General features: G+C 41.0%; 1 protein-coding gene across 1 annotated transcript in view; it reads right to left on the bottom strand.

The window, feature by feature from the left end:
- PTCHD1 (patched domain containing 1) overlaps positions 1–20809 on the bottom strand; it is a 151868-nt gene that overhangs the window by 98864 nt on the left and 32195 nt on the right. The window contains exon 2 of the mRNA XM_066598624.1: positions 337–997. Coding sequence (XP_066454721.1) covers positions 337–997 — 661 coding nt within the window. The remainder of the gene's footprint in view (positions 1–336; positions 998–20809) is intronic.

Here is a 20809-nt window from a genome sequence, read left to right as displayed (position 1 = left end):
CCCTTTATCTGTCAGTAACTGAGTAGGGCAGTTTCCTGGGCTGAAAAGCCTAAATGGGGCAGAGATTAAAATCAACAAATTACCGGTTTCCCAAAAAACATATCAATCCGCTCAGCTTTTCCAGCTCTATAACATGCTGCAGTCAGATGAAGAAGCATATTCAACTGGACAGATTCACTTAAAGAAAATATAGTACAGTTCATACTTCTGGCTTCTATTGCTATATTTTAAACTTTAACAAATCTTAGAAACCTCAAGTTCATCCTCATCATCCTCATAGTTATCCAGCTCATAAAGTTGACTTCCATCTCAGAACAATTGAAAAAAAAAGTTTACCTAGCATGATGAATGGAATTCCCAGGAAAGATGAATTATATTTTCCTCCTGTCAAATTGATGATCCCTGCGGCAGTGAGAGTGGAAAGAGTGACAGTTACTAGTCCAAGTAGACCCAGCCAAGGTTTACTTCGAACACAGTCTTGCATGGAACAACACAAGATGGCCAATGAAACAACTAACATAAGACTTGTCATCAGATAACGTTGTGCAACCCTGCTGGTTTTCTGAAAATCTTCTCCTAAGGATGAAGACGTGAAAGGGTACATTTTAACCTCTCTGTTTAACCTTTGAAAGGTTTCTACAGTCTCGCAGAAAACAGATTCCCACTTTTCAGCCACCATTTCATTGATAGAGTTGATTGCCTGCAGATAATACGTGAGCTGAATGGCCTCTGCAGACTTAACTCGATCTTTACTGTGCACGGTGACACCTCCCAACTGATGGCCATTGTACACCTCTTTGCCATCCTTTAGCTGTGTGATGGGATAGGTAATGATAAAGTTTGTTCGATTTAAAGAGCGAGCTGACTTCAGTTCCTCCAAAATGTGTACTATATCATCTACAATGCAGGTTTTCTCATTGCTCAACATGCAAATGTGAGCAAATGTATAATTGAAGCCTGGTCTGTGGACTTGAATCCTTTTCACTGCCGAGTGAAACTGTAAAAGAAGAAAGAAAAACAGATGATTAATTTGCAATGTTGTGTCCCTTGCTGTGAAGTCTAAAAAGTCCATCTAGTTCACATAACAATCAAGTCAATGAAAGCTACATTAATGTAGACCAGGGAAGCACAACTTTTTGTGGTCCCCACAAAGTCAGACTGAAAAAATCCCAAGGGACACAATAAAACTTTAAAGGGTTTCTACAATCTGAAAATTTATGATGTTTCAAAGGCATATGCTATAAATGTCCACTTATGTATCTATTAGGGTAAAGGTGGTATTCTTCCCCCCATTTGCACTTCAGAAAGGAGGAGAACAGCCATGTTTGCGTGCGGCCCTCCCCATTGTAATTTATGTCAGTTGCGGAAACAGCAAAGTGCTTCACTATTTTCATTAACAACAATAATGATGGCTGCAAACATGCATGGCCACCTCTTTTATTCCTTTCTGCAGTGCAACAAAGGGTTCAGGAGACCCCCATTCTGCCGTTAGAGAGATGGCCACACAATACACCATTAACATGGTTCTGTCATTAAAAAAAAAAATCTATACTTACTTATTCCTCCCCCATCAGTCTACTTACCAGATCTTCACCTCACCCATCTTCTCCTGTCTCCTGCAGTACCAGGGGTCACCTCACCTCCAGCTGCCTGATTCTTTTCCTTCCTGTTAGGTTATGTACATTGCTGACAGTCTCTTTCCTGCCAGCCAATGTACGCTACGTCACAGTTCACAGGCCATCAGGGAGAGTGCCGAGCTACTAAAGAGATTGCTCATGTGAGCTGTCTCTAAAATAGATTAGAATTACTTCCTAGGCAGTGAACACTACAGCATTGGGATGTGACCTTCACTGACCCAACCTGAAGGAATGTGAGGAATGCTGGCTTCATAACAAGTGACCCCGGGGAACTGCAGAATCTCAGTCATGAGAACATGCGGGTAGGAGACTGACGGGGAAGAAATAGGTGAGTATAGAATTTTTTTTTTTTTTACAAAACACTTTAATTCCTATCCATCCCTGCTCCTGCGCTATGCACCATACCTCTTTGCTCTGACATGGAAACACATATTAACAGTGACCAGACTCAGACAAGCATGTCTGTGCCCAAATAGTTAGATGTTCTACAGAATAGCATCATCGGCTGCATGTGGCCCCCAGACTGTAAGTTGAGAACTCCTGATGTAGAGGTAAAACTCTAAAGCCAAATTAAATAGCTAAGACTAAAAACTAACTACAAAAAGTTTTGCAGGTAAAATCTGTAATAAACACTATTACATGTAATACTGTAGATTGCTGAGATTGGTCAAGCGCTTTTTATCTTTTGTGTTACTCCTATTCTCTCATAGATTGTAGGATCTTGCAAGCAAGGCCTTCATCCCTATTATTGGAATTGAGGACTCAGTGCCAAAATGCAACATCTAAACTCAGACTGTTTTTGAGAAGTTCGCAAACAATGTTTTGTTTTTTTAATAAGTATTCATGTGGTTCATGTGTCTGAATAATTTGTTTTATTCTGAACACAACATTGGTAAAAATCTTGCTTTAAGTCAAGATTTTTTTTATACTATAGAAATATGGCATTAAAGTCTTGTTACTCATCAACTATTTTTGCATGATTCTAATTCTCTGATTTGCTAAGATTTCTGTAACAATCATGATAGATTGGAGGAAAAAAGGTGACAGTTTCATAAGGTCATTATACTTGGTTTGCTTGATGCCGGCCATTGGAATATTTGGTGTTGAATGTGACTGTAGGGGATCCTTAATGATCCCTGCCCTTGAGATTCACTTTCAGCCAAGCACATGTGTTGGTAATTGTATTTAAACTCCATGATTTCAGGCTCTGGTTTCATAATGTGGATTGATGTTACATCACAAAATTTTACTACTCAGCCATCTGTAGCCTTCTTTTTGTTGACAAGGGCTCTTTGTAATGGCAATAAGTCATGTATGGCTTTACGAGTCATGTGAGTAACATGAAAGGGTTTTCTTATTTTGGCTCTCTAAATCAACTCACACCACTGCTCAGAAAAAAAGACAAATTGAGTGAGACATTTTTGTTTTTTAATGAGTCCTTCAATTGTTGATTAGTTTGTTACTCTGTAATATGTAATATTGTCTGTATAAATATTATTATTACTAGAATTTATTCTGAAAATCTATTTAGAGATAGGAAGGAATCCCCATGCCTATTTTCCATAGCAAAAGAGGCCGCAGGGGGATTGTAGTCCGCCCATAATCTTCACAAGGATTCAGGATCTCTGATGTCACTGTCTTTTGATCAGCGGCTGAGCATGTGAGTCATTTGCTTGGGATGAGCCTCACCATCACGTGATCAAGGGGGAGTATGAAAATGATGTCATCACAGGTCCCTCATCTCCAGTGCTGTTCTGCTTCTAATCTCTGTTGTATGGGATGAACAATGTATGTAGCAGTGCTGTGTGTGACATGCATGTGCAAATAAGGGAGATGGAATAATACCTCCACAGTGCCACCTATTGGAAGGCAGCATTCCTTCAAGCCAAAGTTAGACTCTTTATACAAGCCTTGTAACAATGACTGGAAATTAAAAGCAAAGCCAGCACTGTTTAGGTATTATTCTATCTCATTGTACAAAGTTGCAGCTGCACCAATGCTTTGCTATACATTACTTGCTAAGTATTATGGAGCACTTTTTTAGGTAATAAATGTACAACTTTGAACAACATAAGCACAAGACTTGCATTTAGGTTGCCGTAAGAGCCATTTACACAGGACGATTATCGCTCAAAATGCGTTCAAACGAATGAAAGTGAGTGATAATCGTCCCGTGTATATGCAAAAAAAAATTGCTTACTATTTGGTTACTTATCATTATTGCTGACTTTCAATCAGCATAAAAAAACAATGCTGGATTGCTGGCTTCTTGCCGCGTTCATGTGCTCCTCACAGAAGGTGAAGCACTGAGCAAGAAGCCCGCGATCCAGAGGTGAACTCTGCCTGTCTAAGCTCTCTGCTGAAGCGCTAATGACCTTAGGGGTGATGTCAGCACTCGTGCAGTCGTTCTGATGACTGTCCTATATATATATATATATATATATATATATATATATATATATATATGAGTTTAGGTTTTTCAAGCGTTTTTCTAATGAAGGGCCCTGATTCCCCTACTTAGTCATATAGAATAATTATAAAGTTCTGGTAGCCTGCAGTGAACACTATATGCAGTCTAGGAGCTTACAGAATTCAATTTAGACCAGATATGCACAATCTTCTTTAGTCTGAGGGCCACATTGTCATATTGAACCATATCCAATGGTCGCAATATAAAGAGGTATTACTCTTTTAGACGATTGTGGAGTATTAAAATATTAAAAGTATATGTTAGAAATGTCTGATAGATGCTAATTTGACTTTAGGACTCCTATCTATTGGAAGACTGCAGGTCAACTTTTCCCCAAACAGTACTCCAGAGAAGAGGATACCATACATGCATGCAGCTCTCTCTATTGTAGATAATGAGTGTTGTGGTAATAGTTGAGCATTTTACAACACCCATAAATTATAATGGAGAGCGTCTCATGCATAGATAGCCACCTCTGACTCATACACTCCTTTCTGGAGTGCTAAAAATTGGTCAAGGAACCTCATAGATCTCCGAATACACAGTAGATTCTGAGATGACTGCACAGTGCACCAATAAAGAGGTGTCAGTTCCATATAAGACCTCTTTCACACAGGTGACAAAGTTGTGCGATTTTCTCGCGTGGCAACAAAGCTACAAATTGCATGCATGTGAAGCCCATGCTTTCCTATGGGTTCCTTCACATTTGCAATGTTTTGTAGCATGTGACATTGCAACTTTGACAATAGGAAATCCTACTGTCAAGGCCCTAAACTAAGCCCGAGCTGCAGAAACATTTTTTAAAAACACATACATCACCTAAGAAGCGCTGTCATCTCTGGCACATCTTATTCCCCTGAAGCCTTCTGCCAGCCCTTCCTGGTTTGGAGGATGAAAATTACTGCCACAGCCATTCAATGAATGAATGAATGGCTGTGATTGGTTCATTGAGTGCCGACTTTGATTGTCTAAGCACCACGGCACTCAGCCAATCAGAGGCAGTGCTTCCTGGAGGAGGGGATTTTCCAGTACCCGGCCAGAAGACATGCCTGAAGACCAGTGCTGGGGAGTGGATGCAGCAGATCCGGACAGCGCTATTAGGTGATGTATGTGTGTTGGCTTTTTTTCTGCAGCTAGGGCTTATTTTCAGGGTCGGGCTTATATTTCAAGCCCTTCTCCGAAAATCCTTGCACATGGTGTTACAAAGTCACGTGACTTTGTAGCACCAAAAAATTGCTGTATCGCTAATAGAAAATGCAACGATATCGGACGGACCACTGATGCGATATCGCTAAATTTTCCTCGTGGTAATATCGTGTCACCCAGGTAAAATAGGCCTAAAAGGAATCTACTTTATTTTATAAATATAAAATCACATAGTAAAATTCTGCTAGTAGATTTTGAAGTTAATGGCAATGTTTTTGACAATATTAGGAGAAAATATGAAGCTGAAAAATCTAAAGTGTTTAAGAATATATTTATAATTGAAAATTGTCCTTGCATTTATCAACCAAAATACCAATTTCCTAATGGATGAAAACTATAACTTTTTTATGTCTGTGGATAAGACTAATGGGACAATGGCAGGGAGATGAGTCATTGAACGATCAGTATGTGAGTAGAATTCAGGATGATGTGAGTTGTAATGTAATCCTCCTCTTGTGGACATGTACTCTTAGCCCTAATTAGTTTATCAATAGGTACTGCCTTTATGATATGTGGTGGGTGACAACTTTTGGCTTCAAAATAGTATTCCCAGCATTTTCTTCCCTATAAAATTGAGTGACCACCCTATTGGTATTTTATTGACTTTGAGAGTAATATCCAAAGTTCCTTATTATTATATTGGTGCCATGATTGTGTGTTGACTTGGATTGCAGTAATGACCCATTTAGACGAGCCAATTCTCGTTTGAACAAGCAAGTAGCATCACCGCTAACTCGTTCGCACTGTTTAGACAGGCAGGGCATCATAGAGAATCGATAATTTCTCATTAAGTGTTTCACATTCCTATGTAAATAAGTAAGATGGAGCAACACCTCTGCAATGCCACCTATTGTATGGCAGCATTACTTCAAATCAATGTATGTCTTTTTAACAAGTCTGTAAAACAATGATTGGTAACGATATAGCAAAGGTCAAAGCCTATAAAAAAACGCAGGGCTCAAGGTAGTAAACTGAACAATAGGTACACTGTGAAGAACTCACTTCACAGGGGTGCCTCAGATGAGTGCACCCCTTATCCAGAAAAGCTGTAAGGTGAACCGGGTCCAGGTTCAGCAGAAGGCGAGTTGTAGGAGCCACAATGTGGTAACAAATGCTTTATTCAGATACAATGCAACGTGTTTCGGCTCAAAAGAGGGCCTTTGTCAAGCATCTGAGGCACCACTGTGAAGTAAGTTCTTCACAGTGTACCGTTCTTCAGTTCTGCAGTTCTTAAGTTCTTCAATTTACTTCTGGGAGCGCTGTTTTTTTTAAAATGGGCTTTGACCTTTGCTATATCGTTACTGATCTTGTTTTCCGGTACTTTTTCAATCAGTCTCCCATTGATGCTCTCCACCATCAGATGTCCTGAGGACCAGTGTATGTAAACTATATCCCCTGCATACCAGGATTGTGGACGTACTAGAGCACCCTTAACCAAGGGTTCCTCTGGTACACCGGGGTGAGTCGACATTTTTTAATTACTTTTCAGCCACCTAGGCACATATCTACCCAGTGCTAAGCTTCACTTAAAGCTATTTTTCACTCCATCTTCTCTTTGGGGCGCTCCCTACTGATTTTGAAATAAAACAATGATTGGGAATAGAAAACCGGGGTGGGTCAAGAGGGGTGTCATCTCCCATCACAGGCCTCTCACCAGCCAAGCCAAAAACTTACTGCATACTGATGAGGGGCAAGCACCCCGAAACAGCTGTCTGCATGTGGTTTTCTGCCTTGGTTTCCTATTCCCAATCATTGTTTTACAGACTTGTGAAACAGTCATACATTGATTTGAAGGAATGCTGCATCCAATAGGTGGTGCTGTAGAGGAATTCTTCCATCTTCCTTATTTGCATAAATTACCCAGAGGAGCATGCATGGCCGTATATGTCTGTTTACTCACCTGTCGGTTGTCTTCTTACACCCCTTCTGGGTGCTCTGCTTGGGGAGAGATGATGTCATCCCCTGACCCACTCACCCCTAGGTGTCCCCACACACTTTCTGGGTGCTCTCCTTAAGGAAAGACGACACCTCTCTTGACCCACATTCTTATTTTAAACCCTGAGCAGGGAGCGTTGAAGTGCAACAATGAGTGAACGAGCCGCCAATGATTTTTATGCTGGTTAAAAACAAAATGCAGAATGAAAAGCAAACGATTCTCATTCGGTTGTTGGTTTGCGTTAAAATGGAATGATTATTGTTCACTTACGCTCATTTGAAAGATTTTTTGAACCATAATTGTTGCGTCTAAGCGCAGCATAAGTCTTATAGACAGTATGCTGCAGTTGATAAGGTATTGTATTTCAAATAAAATAATGTGCATGATTGAGGAGAATGTGATTTGCATCACTGCTTACGTCTTTCTGTTGCCTCGAGGAGCCCAGCATTAGGAACCCAGAGAGTGGCCCTGAGCATGAAGGTAGATAATTAGTTTTTGGAGAGACATTATTACTTATGGTGTTTTACACAAAAGAACATTTCTAAATATGGACAGAGGATTTTTTAAAATTCTGTTAGTAGATTTTAAAGTGATTGTGATGTTTTTGGCAATATTGAGAGAAAACGAAAAAATCTAAAGTGTTTTACAATATATTTATAATTGAAAATTGTCCTTGCTTTTATCAACAGAAATACCAATTTCCTAATGGATGAAACTATAACCATTTTATGTCTGAGAATAAGATTAATAGGACAATGGCGCGGAGGGGAGCCATTGAACGATCAGTATGTGATTAGAATTGAGGATAATGTGAGCCATGCAGGTATATAGTATAGGATGACTTTTTTTTATTACACATGGGCATCAGTGATAATGTCTTTGCGGGAGTTTTTTAAGTAGATTTCTTTGTATCAATTTGTAAGAAATGATTATAGTTTAAGCTCACAGTTATTATCAGCAGAATTTTATGAAGCTCTACAAAGGTGGAAAACCAATTTTAGGATATAGAATAATATTCTGTAATAGAGCACTAAATATAAGAAAATCCCAAGAATTTTTTTGCAGCAATATCTTACTTAATATCTTCCTCGATCATATTTTGCCTCACGTTGCAATAAAATTATTGTATACATAGAGCATTAGCATGTATATAGGACAATGAGCCCATAGCAAAGATAGAAATTAGGCTTCTTTCAGGTGCTGCTTGACACCCCTACACTTCTATCTTCCTGTGACAGGAGGTCCAGGTGCCCCCATAATATTTTCCACTTCCTTGTTTGCTAGCATTGCAGCAATTGTGGAGACTCCCTTTCATCAATCCATTAAAATGGGTACAAAACCAACCTGGTATGGAACATCTCCCACCAGAGGCCCAATAGTAGACGTTGTCTATATTATTTGATGGCTTAAATATGGGAATCTCTTGTATCTATAATAGTAAATGAAACTCTACTATACAGTATGACAAATATTAAACATTATCTTGGAGTTTCTCGACCTGTATAAAAGTCTAGAATTGCACCATGGCTTGTAATATTATTCCGTTAAGAACCAGGCTGCTTCAGTCCTAAACGACGAGACACTTTTTAGGGATTTTACCCACATGGTGGTTTTACTGACCCATATTTTTTCCCTTCAGCTTTCAAAATTATTTCTGATGTTTTTTTTTTCCTGTGACATATGCGGCTATTTTTGATATCTTCTTTTACTGGCTCCCCCCCCCCCCATTTTTTAGTTTTATTGGGGGTAAAAAGCTAAAACAATTATTTTTTTAAATGTATAGTTTTTTTAAATTTGTATATTTATGCTAAAATAAAGTATTGGAATGGGTTGCCCATTTTGTTTTGGACATTTTAATATAATATATATATATATATATAGATGTGTATTTTTATTTTATTCTGTAAGTTTTTTTTTTTATTTATTTTTGTGACTTTTTTACCATCTGTGACCCTCATGATTTCATAGAAGACCTCTGGGACTCATTCACAATGTCTTTTTTAAAAATTTTACTCTTTTCCACTGTAACTAGGGCATCCATAGGAGCCGGATCCATAGGAGCCCAAGTTATAGGGGACAACATCCCCATGTAGTGACATCAGTCACTAACAGAACTGATCTGAGTCTGCTAGGACCCTGCAGCTCTGCTTCAACAGGGGGCACCCGATGGACACGTGGATGCCGGGTCACATAGTGCAAATAATATTTTCACTTTCACTTTTTAGAACATAGCACTCATTCAACGCTAAGTACCCGGGAAGGAAAAAAGGCAGAACTGGTTAGAAAATGCTTCTTCCTTTTCCTCTGGGTCCTCAGCTGTGTCTGACAGCCGAGAACCGGACTTGACCTGCTTGATTGCTGGAGCAGAGGCTTTTATCTACTATTGGTGGGGATTAAAACCCAGGACCAAGTGCCATAGATTTTACCGGGTTAAGGAGAGCACCTAGAAGGTGAATGGGGAGACTTATAAAGCCATGCATGCTCCTCTGGAAAAAAAAGCAAATGGAAAGATGGAACAATGCTTCTTCAGCATCACCTGTTAGATAGCAGCATTTCTGCAGGTCAATGTATAACCTTTCTTACAGGCCTTTCAACAATACGAAACAATACCTTGCTGACACACTTCTTAAGCCTCTCACGCAGCCAAGCCAGCAACCTACTGCACACTAATGAGAGGCAGTCACCCCGAAACAGCTATCTGTGCATAGTTATCTGTTCCTTCTACAGAAAACTTTGGCTTATATTCCCAGTCACTGTTCCAAGGCCTGTGAAATGATCTGATGTTGACTTGCTGAAATGCTACCTACTAATAGGTGGTGCTGTAGAGGTAATTCCAATTTGTAATATTATATGATGTGTTCATTTTGCCACAAGAGTAGATCTTCAGTGACAGCTTTCTAAAACAGTGCAAATATTCATTAAAACTGCCAAAATTATCAGCGGTATGCAGCTGTCAGTTCTTTTCAAGAGAACCCGTCTCTAGAATCACAATCTGCATCACCTATCTAACCTACAGTACATTAAAACTCAGGCACCTAAAAAGCTGCCTTTATATTTTATTCAGTTACTGCAGTATTGTATTTTACTGCAGTCATACTGACTGCTGCTAATAAATTGAAAGATTAAACCTGTTAGATGTGAACTTAAAAATTGCAACTTATACACAATTATATTATATTAAAAAAGACCATTATTTTAGTATAGGACTAAGCCTGCAGCCTTTAGTATCTAAATGACTACTGCAGCATGCTATTATCTATAGCTTATATATCACAAGTGCCCATTAACCCTCCTCCAGCAGTACTTTTTCTACTAATAATTGCACGCTACAAAAGCTACTTTTTCTGATTAATTACTGTATCTTCATCTCAGATCTTTGGAGTAGCGATTGCATGAACCAATTAATTTCTAAGGTTATTTGCCTTTATTTTCAAGAAATCGCTCCTAGGAAAAATTGCGATTTACTACTTAATACAGATTTACAAAACAATGGCAACAGTTAAAAAATGAAGAGCAATTTAGAACAGGGTTTACTTCATAATAGAAATGTGCATATATTTCCTGGATAATAGGCAGATCCTATTAAATCCTGAAAGATTCTTCATCATGTTAATCTGCTGTTATCATGGCTTGTCCTGTACATCATCAACTCGTCTAATGATAAATTATTTGTACTTTAATGCTGAAAACAAATTAATTCCCAGTGCAGACACCTCACTCTCATATATACGTTACAGTAGCATTTCAAAGAGAATTTATCACATAAATATATGTCAAAGGGAAATGTTCTTATGTTAGTGATGTACCTGGCAGAACATTCAGTTAATAACAATTACTGTATTTGCTTTTATTTCTCAATACTAATGAGTAGGTAAATCAAAGCTAAATCAGCCTCAAATACTTCTCCAAATATTTCTTGCTCGTGGTTAAAGGGGTTGTCCCGCGCCGAAACGTTTTTTTTTTTTTTTTCAATAGCCCCCCCGTTCGGCGCGAGACAAACCCGATGCAGGGGTTAAAAAAGAAAACCGGATAGTGCTTACCTGAATCCCCGCGCTCCGGTGACTTCTTACTTACCTGGTGAAGATGGCCGCCGGGATCTTCACCCTCGGTGGACCGCAGGGCTTCTGTGCGGTCCATTGCCGATTCCAGCCTCCTGATTGGCTGGAATCGGCACGTGATGGGGCGGAGCTATGAGGAGCCGCTCTCCGGCACGAGCGGCCCCATTCAGAAAAGAAGAAGACCGGACTGCGCAAGCGCGTCTAATCCGGCGATTGGACGCTGAAAATTAGATGGCACCATGGAGACGAGGACGCTAGCAACGGAACAGGTAAGTGAATAACTTCTGTATGGCTCATAATTAATGCACAATGTACATTACAAAGTGCATTAATATGGCCATACAGAAGTGTATACCCCCACTTGCTTTTGCGGGACAACCCCTTTAAGTTACTGACATCATATCTATCCCAGTGTATAAGCTTGTGCTCCTGGTTATTGTGTTCTATACACTCACGCCAGCACAGCTCTGTGGGTGTTGGTTGATTTGGTTGGCTGTAGGGTGGATTAGCCAAGCCAGCCAATTACCATTTGATCTGTATATATATTCTGGCCCCTCCTCTTAGAGGGCGCTGGTTATTTTCCCGATATAATTTGAGCATACATGCTGGTCAGATGTCTCTCTGTCTCTTGCCTGGATCCAGTTCTATTCATACCTATCATTTGTTTAAGTTTATATTATATCTGAATTATATCCTGAACCCTGTCTTATCTGGATGCTGTTGTCGAACATCTGAGTCTTGTCTCGTCTGACTGCTATCTGACTTCTGATCTGAACTCTGGTGTAATGCTGTCTGTAGAATCTTGTCTTATGATGTTTGAGGTCTTGTCAACTACACTTGTTGCTGTCTTGCTAATCTGCTTTGATAAGTCAGTTTGTGAAGTACTATTAGCTGGAGTGTATTCTAACAACTGTTCTGTGTTTTTATTATGTGTAAGATCTGTGTCACTGATCCCTGCTGCCGCCTAGGGAGAGATGGGGTCACCCTACATTCCTGACAATGGGTCACCCCTATTGGGCAATCACTCTGCTTGTAAATAGAACCACCTGATCCTGTGAAGACCAGGGTTAGATTGCTCATTGTTCATTATGTCATTTATACTAATAAAATGTACCGAGTATTAGCCGACCCAAGTATAAGCCGAGTCAATAAGTGTTACCACAAAAAACTGGCAAAACTTATTGACTCGAGTATAAGCCGAGCTATACTCGAGTATATGCTGGGTAAAAACAAACCCCTCCATACTCACCTCCCAGCCGACATCTGTGTCCCTGGCGGTGGTGCGGCAAGCTGCTAGAATCCTCCCCGCTGTCCTCTCTGCTCGGCTCTGTCATTCCCCGCTGTCAGCACTGTGGAAGGAAGTGCTGTGATTGGATCAAGTGCCGGTCAATCACAGCTGGCGCTCGATAATTCACAGCGCTGACGGCGGGGAATTTGAAAGCTGAGGAGGGAGATGACAGCGGGGAGTATTCTAAAGCAGCTTGCCGCTGCTTTAGAATTCTCCTCACTGTCATCTCCCCGCTCAGCTTTCAAGTCCCCCGCCGTCAGCGCTGTGATTGGATCGAGCACCAGCCAATCACAGCCAGCGCTCGGTTATTCACAGCCAATCACAGCTCTGGCGGCGGGGAATGACAGAGCCGAGCAGAGAGGACAGCGGAGGGAATTCTAGCAGCTTGCTGGTAGAAGCTGGCTGGGAGATGAGTAAGGAGTTGTCTTTTAAACCTTCCTTGACTTAGGTATAAGCCGAGAGATCTTTTTCTAGTAATTGATCATCCTATTTAGACATAACATTGGAGCTGATGGCAAGCCGCATAAATAGGAGACCTGCATGACCGTAATAGTTGGTCCCTTTAAGACATTCTATTTATACTCATGTAGGTATGCATAAAAAAGCCCTGCATGAATGTAACAAATATCCCTTTCCACTTTGCTAAAAAAAACTACATGGCATATGTCTCAGATGCCAGTATTATTATCTGAACTTTAGGAGAAAAAAGATATGTGGGGAGAGGGGGAGCAGAAAAACTCATTAATACTACTATTTCTAAACTCCAGTGCTCAGATACTGCAAGTAAGTAAATATTATCTACATGAATGAAGGCACTATACACATTCAAAGACCAATATGGCACTATATAAGGCCCATATAATAACGTTACACCATTACCAGTACTATTCCATAGTGACAGACTAACTGAAGAGTGCACACTACTCAAGTCCAGTTCACAACATGATGCCTGCCTGACAAGCAAGCACCATGGGGGTGAGTAACACTAATGAACTGGAGGACAGGCTCCAGCCTGGGTGAAAAGAGAAAGGAGGAGCACTTGGGAGGTGAATTGCTTGGCGTGCTATGTCAGTAAGAAGTAGCCTGGCCATGAGTATGTATTAATGATTGCAAATAGCAAGATGGAAAAATGCCTCCCTCTACAGTGCCACCTATGGGAAGGCAGCATTCCTGCAAGTCAATATCAGACTTTTTAACAAGCCTTGTAACAAGGACTGGGAATTATGAGCCAAAGCCAGAATCCTCTCCAGAAGCAGAAAATAACCATGTACAGGTAGCTGTTTCGAGGTGATTGCCCCTCATCAGTGTGCAGTAGGTTTTAGACTTGGCTGGTGAGAGGTCTATAGACCTGGGTCAAGAAGGGTAACGTTTTTCATTAAGGAGAGCACCTACAAAGTCTGAGGAAACTTATAAGACCGTGCATGCTCCTCTGGGTAATATTTAAATGGAAAGATGTATTGTAGTATATTGTACTTCTGCTGGAATTCTGTTAGGACAGGTCACAGACCTGTGCTTATAGGTAGAAATACAATGCAGAAGGCCCTGGGCTGCTATGATAATGAACATCGCGAGGGGGTCATTTGCGACTCCATAATGTTGATCGGAGTATTTAAATGCCACTGTCACAATTGACAACAGCATTTTACCCCTTAGTGACCAAGCCTGTTTGCGCCTTAATGACCAGGCCAATTTTTGGAAATCTGACGTGTCACTTTAACATACAATAGCTCCGTAAAGGTTTTGCATATCCAAGTGATTCTGACATTGTTTTTCCGCCACATGTTGTACTTCATTTAGGTGGTGAAAATAGTCCAATATAATTTGTGTATATTTATTAAAAGTGCCAATATTGGCAAAATTTTGAAAAAAAAATCGTTTTTTCACATTTTCAATTGTAATATATAAAATATGTGCAAACATACTGTACAAACTTTTGCTAAGATATATATTTCCATCTATTTACTTTATTCTGAATGCACATTTGAAAAACTTTTATGTTTTTTTAACCCTTTAGGAAGCATACAAATTTAACATTACTCTTCAGCATTTTGAGGAACACTTTGTTTTCCTACACCAGACCAAGATTGCAAAGGCTCATAGGTGTCAGAATGATAGATACCCCTACAAATGACCCTATTTTAAAAACTACACCCCTTAATGTATTCACTGAGGGGTGTCATGAGTATTTTGACAAGAAAGTTTTTTTTCAGGAAGTAATCCAATTTGGAGGAGAAAAAGTAAAATTTCATATTTTTGCAAATATGTCATTTTAAAGACATATTTTTTTCCTATAGTGCATATGAAAATGAGGATAGACACCCCAATATGGATACCCCGTTTGTCCTGTGTTCAGAAAAATACCCATTGTGGCCCTAATATTATGTCCGCATGCACAACAGGGTCCAAAATGAAAGGAGTAGTCGGTGGCTTTCAGAACAGAAAGACCTTTTGCTTGAAGACCTTTTAGGCCCCATAGCACACTTGTAGAATTCTTGAGCGGCCAAAACCATAGAAAACCCCCACAAATGACCCCATTTTGAAAACTAGACTCCATAATGAATTTATCTAGAGGTGAGCTGCCCATGTTCACACCACGGTTTTTGAATGAATTTAAGCAAAGCAAAAGGAAAAAATTGTGATTTTCATTTTTTTTGGCAATTCTGTCATTTTAAAAACAGCTTTTATTGTACAGCACACATATGAATGAAGACTTGCACCCCGAACTGGATACTCCTGTTTGTCCTGTGTTCAGAAATATACCCATTGTGGCCCTAATCTTATGTCTGGATGCACAACGGGGCCCAAAATGAAAGGAGCAGCTGGTGGCTTTCAGAACAGAAATTTTGCTTGAAGAGCTTTTAGACCCCATAGCACACTTGTAGAGTTCTTGAGCGCCCAAAACCATTAAAAAACCCGTCACAAATGACCCCGTACACAATCGGCCCTATGTTGCAGATATCTGCAGTAAAATAGAACCTGCTGCGTTCTCTTTTCTGCGAGTGGATTACGCAATTCTGAACCACTAATGTGAGCAGAATTGTGTAATCCAATGCGATTGATCTGCATATTACCGCGGATCAGACACATGCGGAATCCGTAATTCCTATCCGGTCATGTGAGACCGGCCTAGGGTAGATCGCTACCTTTTTATCACGTGACCGGGGACTGCTCAACGAGGTCACTGCTCCAGGCTCACGGCGAACGTTGGTCGCTGGGAGCAAGGAGATTTTAAGTTTCCTGGGCTCCCCGACACCTGCGCATGTATCTATGGAGGTGGATCGCGTCGGGTTCAAATACGGAGGCCTCCAGTAAAAAGTTTCATCTCTTCTCACCAATCGCATCGGTGAGGGGAGATGAAACTTTAATTTTTTTTACCTTTACGTGATCGCCATTATCCATTGGATAACGGCGAACACGTGACCAGGAACAGCTCACTGCGGCCCCTGTGAAATCTCCAGGCTCTTGGCTCAGTTTTGTAGCCAGGAGCAGGAAGAATTTTAATTATTCTGGCAATCCACAGCTTTTGTGCATGCGTCCGCCATTGATGGGCGTGTGCACAGAAGCTGGGGTAAATCCGAGGGCCTTATGTACGTACTTTCATATGATCCGTGAGGGGAGAGGAAACGTAAGCTTTTAAAACCTTTTTTTAACTTTTTTTTTTCTTTTTTACACATGGTAGTCAGGAGCAGAGGGATTTCGAAATTTCTGCGGCCTGAGCCCCTATGTGCACGCGCCCGATGACTGAGGTCTGGCACGCATGCGCAGAAGGGGACTTTAGGTCCCGGAACACGAGGACATCGCGGAGGACCTGAGGTGAGTATTTTCACCTCCCCTTATGGATCCGATCCATGCGCAGAAGAGTGGCGGTGGGTCCGGGAGTACCAAATCTTCGGCAGACAACACGGAGGACATGGGTGGGTAATTTCAGCTCCCCCCATGGATCCGATCCATGAGGGCAGCTGAGTCTTTAAATTTTTAAAAACTTTTTGCACTTTAATGTGATAAGTGCTATCCATTAGATAGCGCCGATCGCATTTCCGGGGGGGAGGGGGGGGGGACTGCCCGCAGCACAGGATGACAGCTCCATGCTGTCAGCTACCTGTAGGCACCGACAGCATGGAGCTTTCACATCCATAGCCCACGTGGCTTTATTCCCTGCAGGACACATGTTTTCAAGTCCTCAGGGAATAAAGCCCACTTGGGCAGGACGTAAAAACACTATGGGCTGGTCACTAAGGGGTTAAAGGTTCAACAGCCCTGATTGTGTGAGCCAGTACCTGCTGTGTATGGAGCTGGACCGCCTTGCAGTCCCACTCCAAACAAGCGCTATACCCGGAGGACATACATGTATGTAGTGGTGTAACTATAGGGGATGTAGATGATGGGGTTGCATCTGCGTCCAGGAGCCTTAGGGGGTCCATAAGGCCTCTTTTCTCCATAAAGGGAGCCCAGTACTATGAATAAAACATTATAGTTGGGGGCAAGAAGCTTCAAGTTACGCCTCTGCATGTATGTCATTTAAGAAGGGGTTAAAGGAAAACTATGGTTGCAGGGTTAGCGCATGAAAGTACAAGCCAGAGGAAAAAAAAGTATGAAATAAAATTCTTTGCATTGTGGAGAATTAGAAGGTGGAAAGATCTCAATATGTTAGAAGGCATCAAATAGCATAAGACAGGAATTCATTTATTTTCATATTTTAAGATTTATGGTTACATTTTATGAATAAAGAGCTCAAATTCTAGAAATTAGGAAAAAAGATGAGCTGTGTTAAATTGTTATATTTTCACTAGTTGGTATTTGTGCTATGTACGAGGCATTTTTGTGTACATATTGGCTTTTTTTTTCTGTATTTTTTTGCTCAGGCAGGGCATGTTCATTTGTGCGCAGCAGACGAACATGCCCCAATTTAAATGTCTATTTCCCTAGTGGTCTAAGGAAGTGGAGGGTCAATAACAGTATATTTGATGGACTAGGGTAACACCTCCTTTTTTGGTATTCTATTGTAGGTGATGGAGTTAATAGCTAAAAGTCTGCTCTTGTGAAACTTGGTGACGTGTGCTCATCTGTTGACCATTGAAACAAATTGCAGTATGTGTTTTTTAAAAATATTTTTAAAGGATTTTTAAATGCTGTTGGCCATGCTCCAAAACAATAAAAACAGCCTATGCTCACTCGTCCAGGGCTCCCGCAACTCCTGTGTCACACCTCTGTTTGGCCTGTTGGATCTGTTTACAAGCTGCACAGTTAAGCCCCATTTCCACACAAAGATGATTGTTCAAAAGATAGGATGATTGACAGTTTGGGCGATCATTTTGCATAAGCTGCTAATGGGCACTAACCCTTTCCAATCCAATGTCGGGCCTGCCCCGACATCATCATTTTCCTCCACAGCTCCGATGTCGGGACAGGCCCGACACTGCAGTGCAGGAGTGCATCTGCACCCGATCATCAGACACATCGGGTGCAGATGCACTCCTACACTGGTCCTCATCGAGGACCCCTGAGGAGAAGGCAGAAAGGGTTTTTAACCCTTTCTGCCTTCTCCTTTACACATTACATAGCGCTCAATTAGCGCTATGTAATGCATAGAGATTCCAACCGGCGATCATGTGACCGCCGATGTTACCTGACCCCTAGCGGTCACATGAACGCCGAGCCGGGAGCCTGCACCGAGGGAGGACCTGCTTACCTGACCGGTGTCTTCCGCATTCTCCTTCTGCCTCCCGGCCCGGTGATCATGTGACCGCCAGGTGCCACCTGACCCCAACGGTCACATGATCGCCGAGTCAGGAGGCAGAAGGAGAATGCGGAAGACGCCGGACAGGTAAGCAGGTCCCTCCCTGCACCCTCGTGAACTCTGTCAGTTCAGGAGGGTGCAGGGAAAATGTATTTTCTCTCATCCATTCTCCCTAGCTCCAATTTATTTGGAGCTGGGGAGAATGGGTGAGAAAAAAATAAATGGATGGGAAAGGGCTAATGCCCATTAGCAGCTCATTAGCTTCATTTGCAATACCAGCAAGTGGTCTGTTCTCTGCATACAACTCTTTTGTTCTGCCTTGGGACTGCAGCAGAATGCTGCCCCTGGTATCAGCTCTCCAGCTGAACAATGGATTTTAAGCTCAACTAAAAATCATCGTTCGGCCAAAAAGTAAACGATAATCATTGTGTGTAAATGGGGCTTAAGTCTGCAAATGCAATATCACAGACTATGCAGCCAATCACAGTTCTCAGAGGTCTGTGATTTGCTACAGCAAGCTATAATGTTGTGTAAACAAGCTTCTTTTTACTTTTACGTGATCCAATAGATAACGGCGATCACGTGACTGGGAGCTGCGTACCGTGGCACCCCGTGAAATCTCCAGGCTCTTATCCAATGGATAAGAGTGATCATGTAAAAGTTTAAAAAAGTTTAAAAAGTGTAAAAAAAAAAAAGAAAAAAGTATCCATGAGGGGAGATGAAATTAGGTACCTAAAGCCCCCGGATTTATCTGCAGACTGTACCCTGCCTTCAGTGCACGTGTCCATCACCCAAATGGTGGATGCAGATGCAAAAGCAGCAGATTGGCAGGGTAATTTAAAATCTTCACGCACCTGGCTACTAAATGTAGCCAAGAGCCTGGAGATTTCACGGAGTGCCACGATACGCAGTTCCCAGTCACGTGATCGCCGTTATCAAATACATAACAGCGATCACGTAAAAGTAAAAAAAAGCTGAATTTTCACCTCCCGTCAGGGATCCAATCTGTGAAGGGAGGTGAAATTACTTAACCAAGGCCACCGGTGATGTCCCCTGATGGGATCCTTATCCGTGGACCTTTCCCCAGCTTTGGCATATCTATCTATCCATCATATCTATCTATCTATCCATCCATCCATCCATTCACTTATCATATGTGGAGCATTTTCTAAATGATTTACTACATCTTATTTTTTTTTCCAAATCTACCGACTTCATAATAAAAATGTCATTGTTCTTTGGCTTGTCCATGTAATAAAGAATGTAAAATAATGTCTGAATTTCTAGGTTGAAAATAAATCTCGTAGTGATTTTCTAAAACAGAAGCTTCTTACATAAGATATAGGATTTATGTAGATCGTCTAAAGGAGTAAAAAGGGTTGTAAACTAGACTTCAAAAGGTGAGATAAAATATTGCAATAATCTTTGTGACCTTTTAAACACTTCAAATATAACACAGGGCACCTAATATACTAAGCATAAAGAACATGTCATAGGACTTTTTTTTCCTATAGCAGTCATTACTGGAGAGATGTATGATTGGCTGCACCTAAAATAAGTGCCCATTCACACCTGCTTAAAAGCTCGGTTAAGGTTTTTGGAACAGAGAAACAGAATTAAAACGGAAATAAAGGTTTCCCTTTTTTCCCATTAATTTTAAAGGGTTTTCAAAAAAATGGAAAGCAAAGGGAAACATTTCTGTTTGCTTCTGTTGTGTTTCCATTTTTTTTTGGATGAAGAAATAGGGCAGTCTGCAGTTAGAGCCCTAATGCAGGTGTGAATGGGCGCCAAGTAGAGGAGAGTAGTTAGTGGGAAATTAAATATGCTCTGCCTCCTGTGTAAGGCCAGCTTGACACAAGCATATGCATATTTGTGCGCACATATGTGCTGTGTTTTTGCAGAACAAATGTTGCTCTTTTGCGCATGCAACAGCGTATTATACTGTGCATTTTGCATGCAGGATATGTAGCACAAGTGCGTTCGTCTGAATAAGCCTTAGAGTTTGTACAAGGGGGAAAAAATTTCACGTAAATTTTGGCTCTGAAATCCATGTCAAAATCTGCTTCCTTTTGATGTAGCTTCTTGGCATGGATGGGCATGCAGAATTTGCCCTGTCAATGTGTAAAAGTTTCATGTGGAAATCTGATGCAAAAAAAAAAAAATCGCCTTTCTGTGCATTTCCTTATCAAGAAGTGCCATGTCATTTCCACAGTGAATTCTGCCATGTGAACATACCCTTACACTCTCAGAGTGTTATAAACGGCTTTTATGGCTCTTAGGGCTCCTTTAGGGTGCCCACCCACTAGCGTTTTTTTACTGCGAAATTCGCAGCGTTTTGTTTTTTTTCTGCAGGGGTCTTTGGGCTATGGGAGTTGCAAAGCTAAAATCGCGATTGCGCAAAATCGCGATTTCAGCTTTACAAGTCCCATAGACCCCCTGTAGAAAAAAAAAGCGTGCGAATTTCGCAGTGAAAAAAA

The sequence above is a fragment of the Eleutherodactylus coqui genome, chromosome 4 (genome assembly GCF_035609145.1).
Source record: "Eleutherodactylus coqui strain aEleCoq1 chromosome 4, aEleCoq1.hap1, whole genome shotgun sequence".
Classification (NCBI taxonomy): Eukaryota; Metazoa; Chordata; class Amphibia; order Anura; family Eleutherodactylidae; genus Eleutherodactylus; species Eleutherodactylus coqui.
Note: the sequence above shows the minus strand (reverse complement) of the source record. Positions and strands in the feature narration are given on the sequence as shown.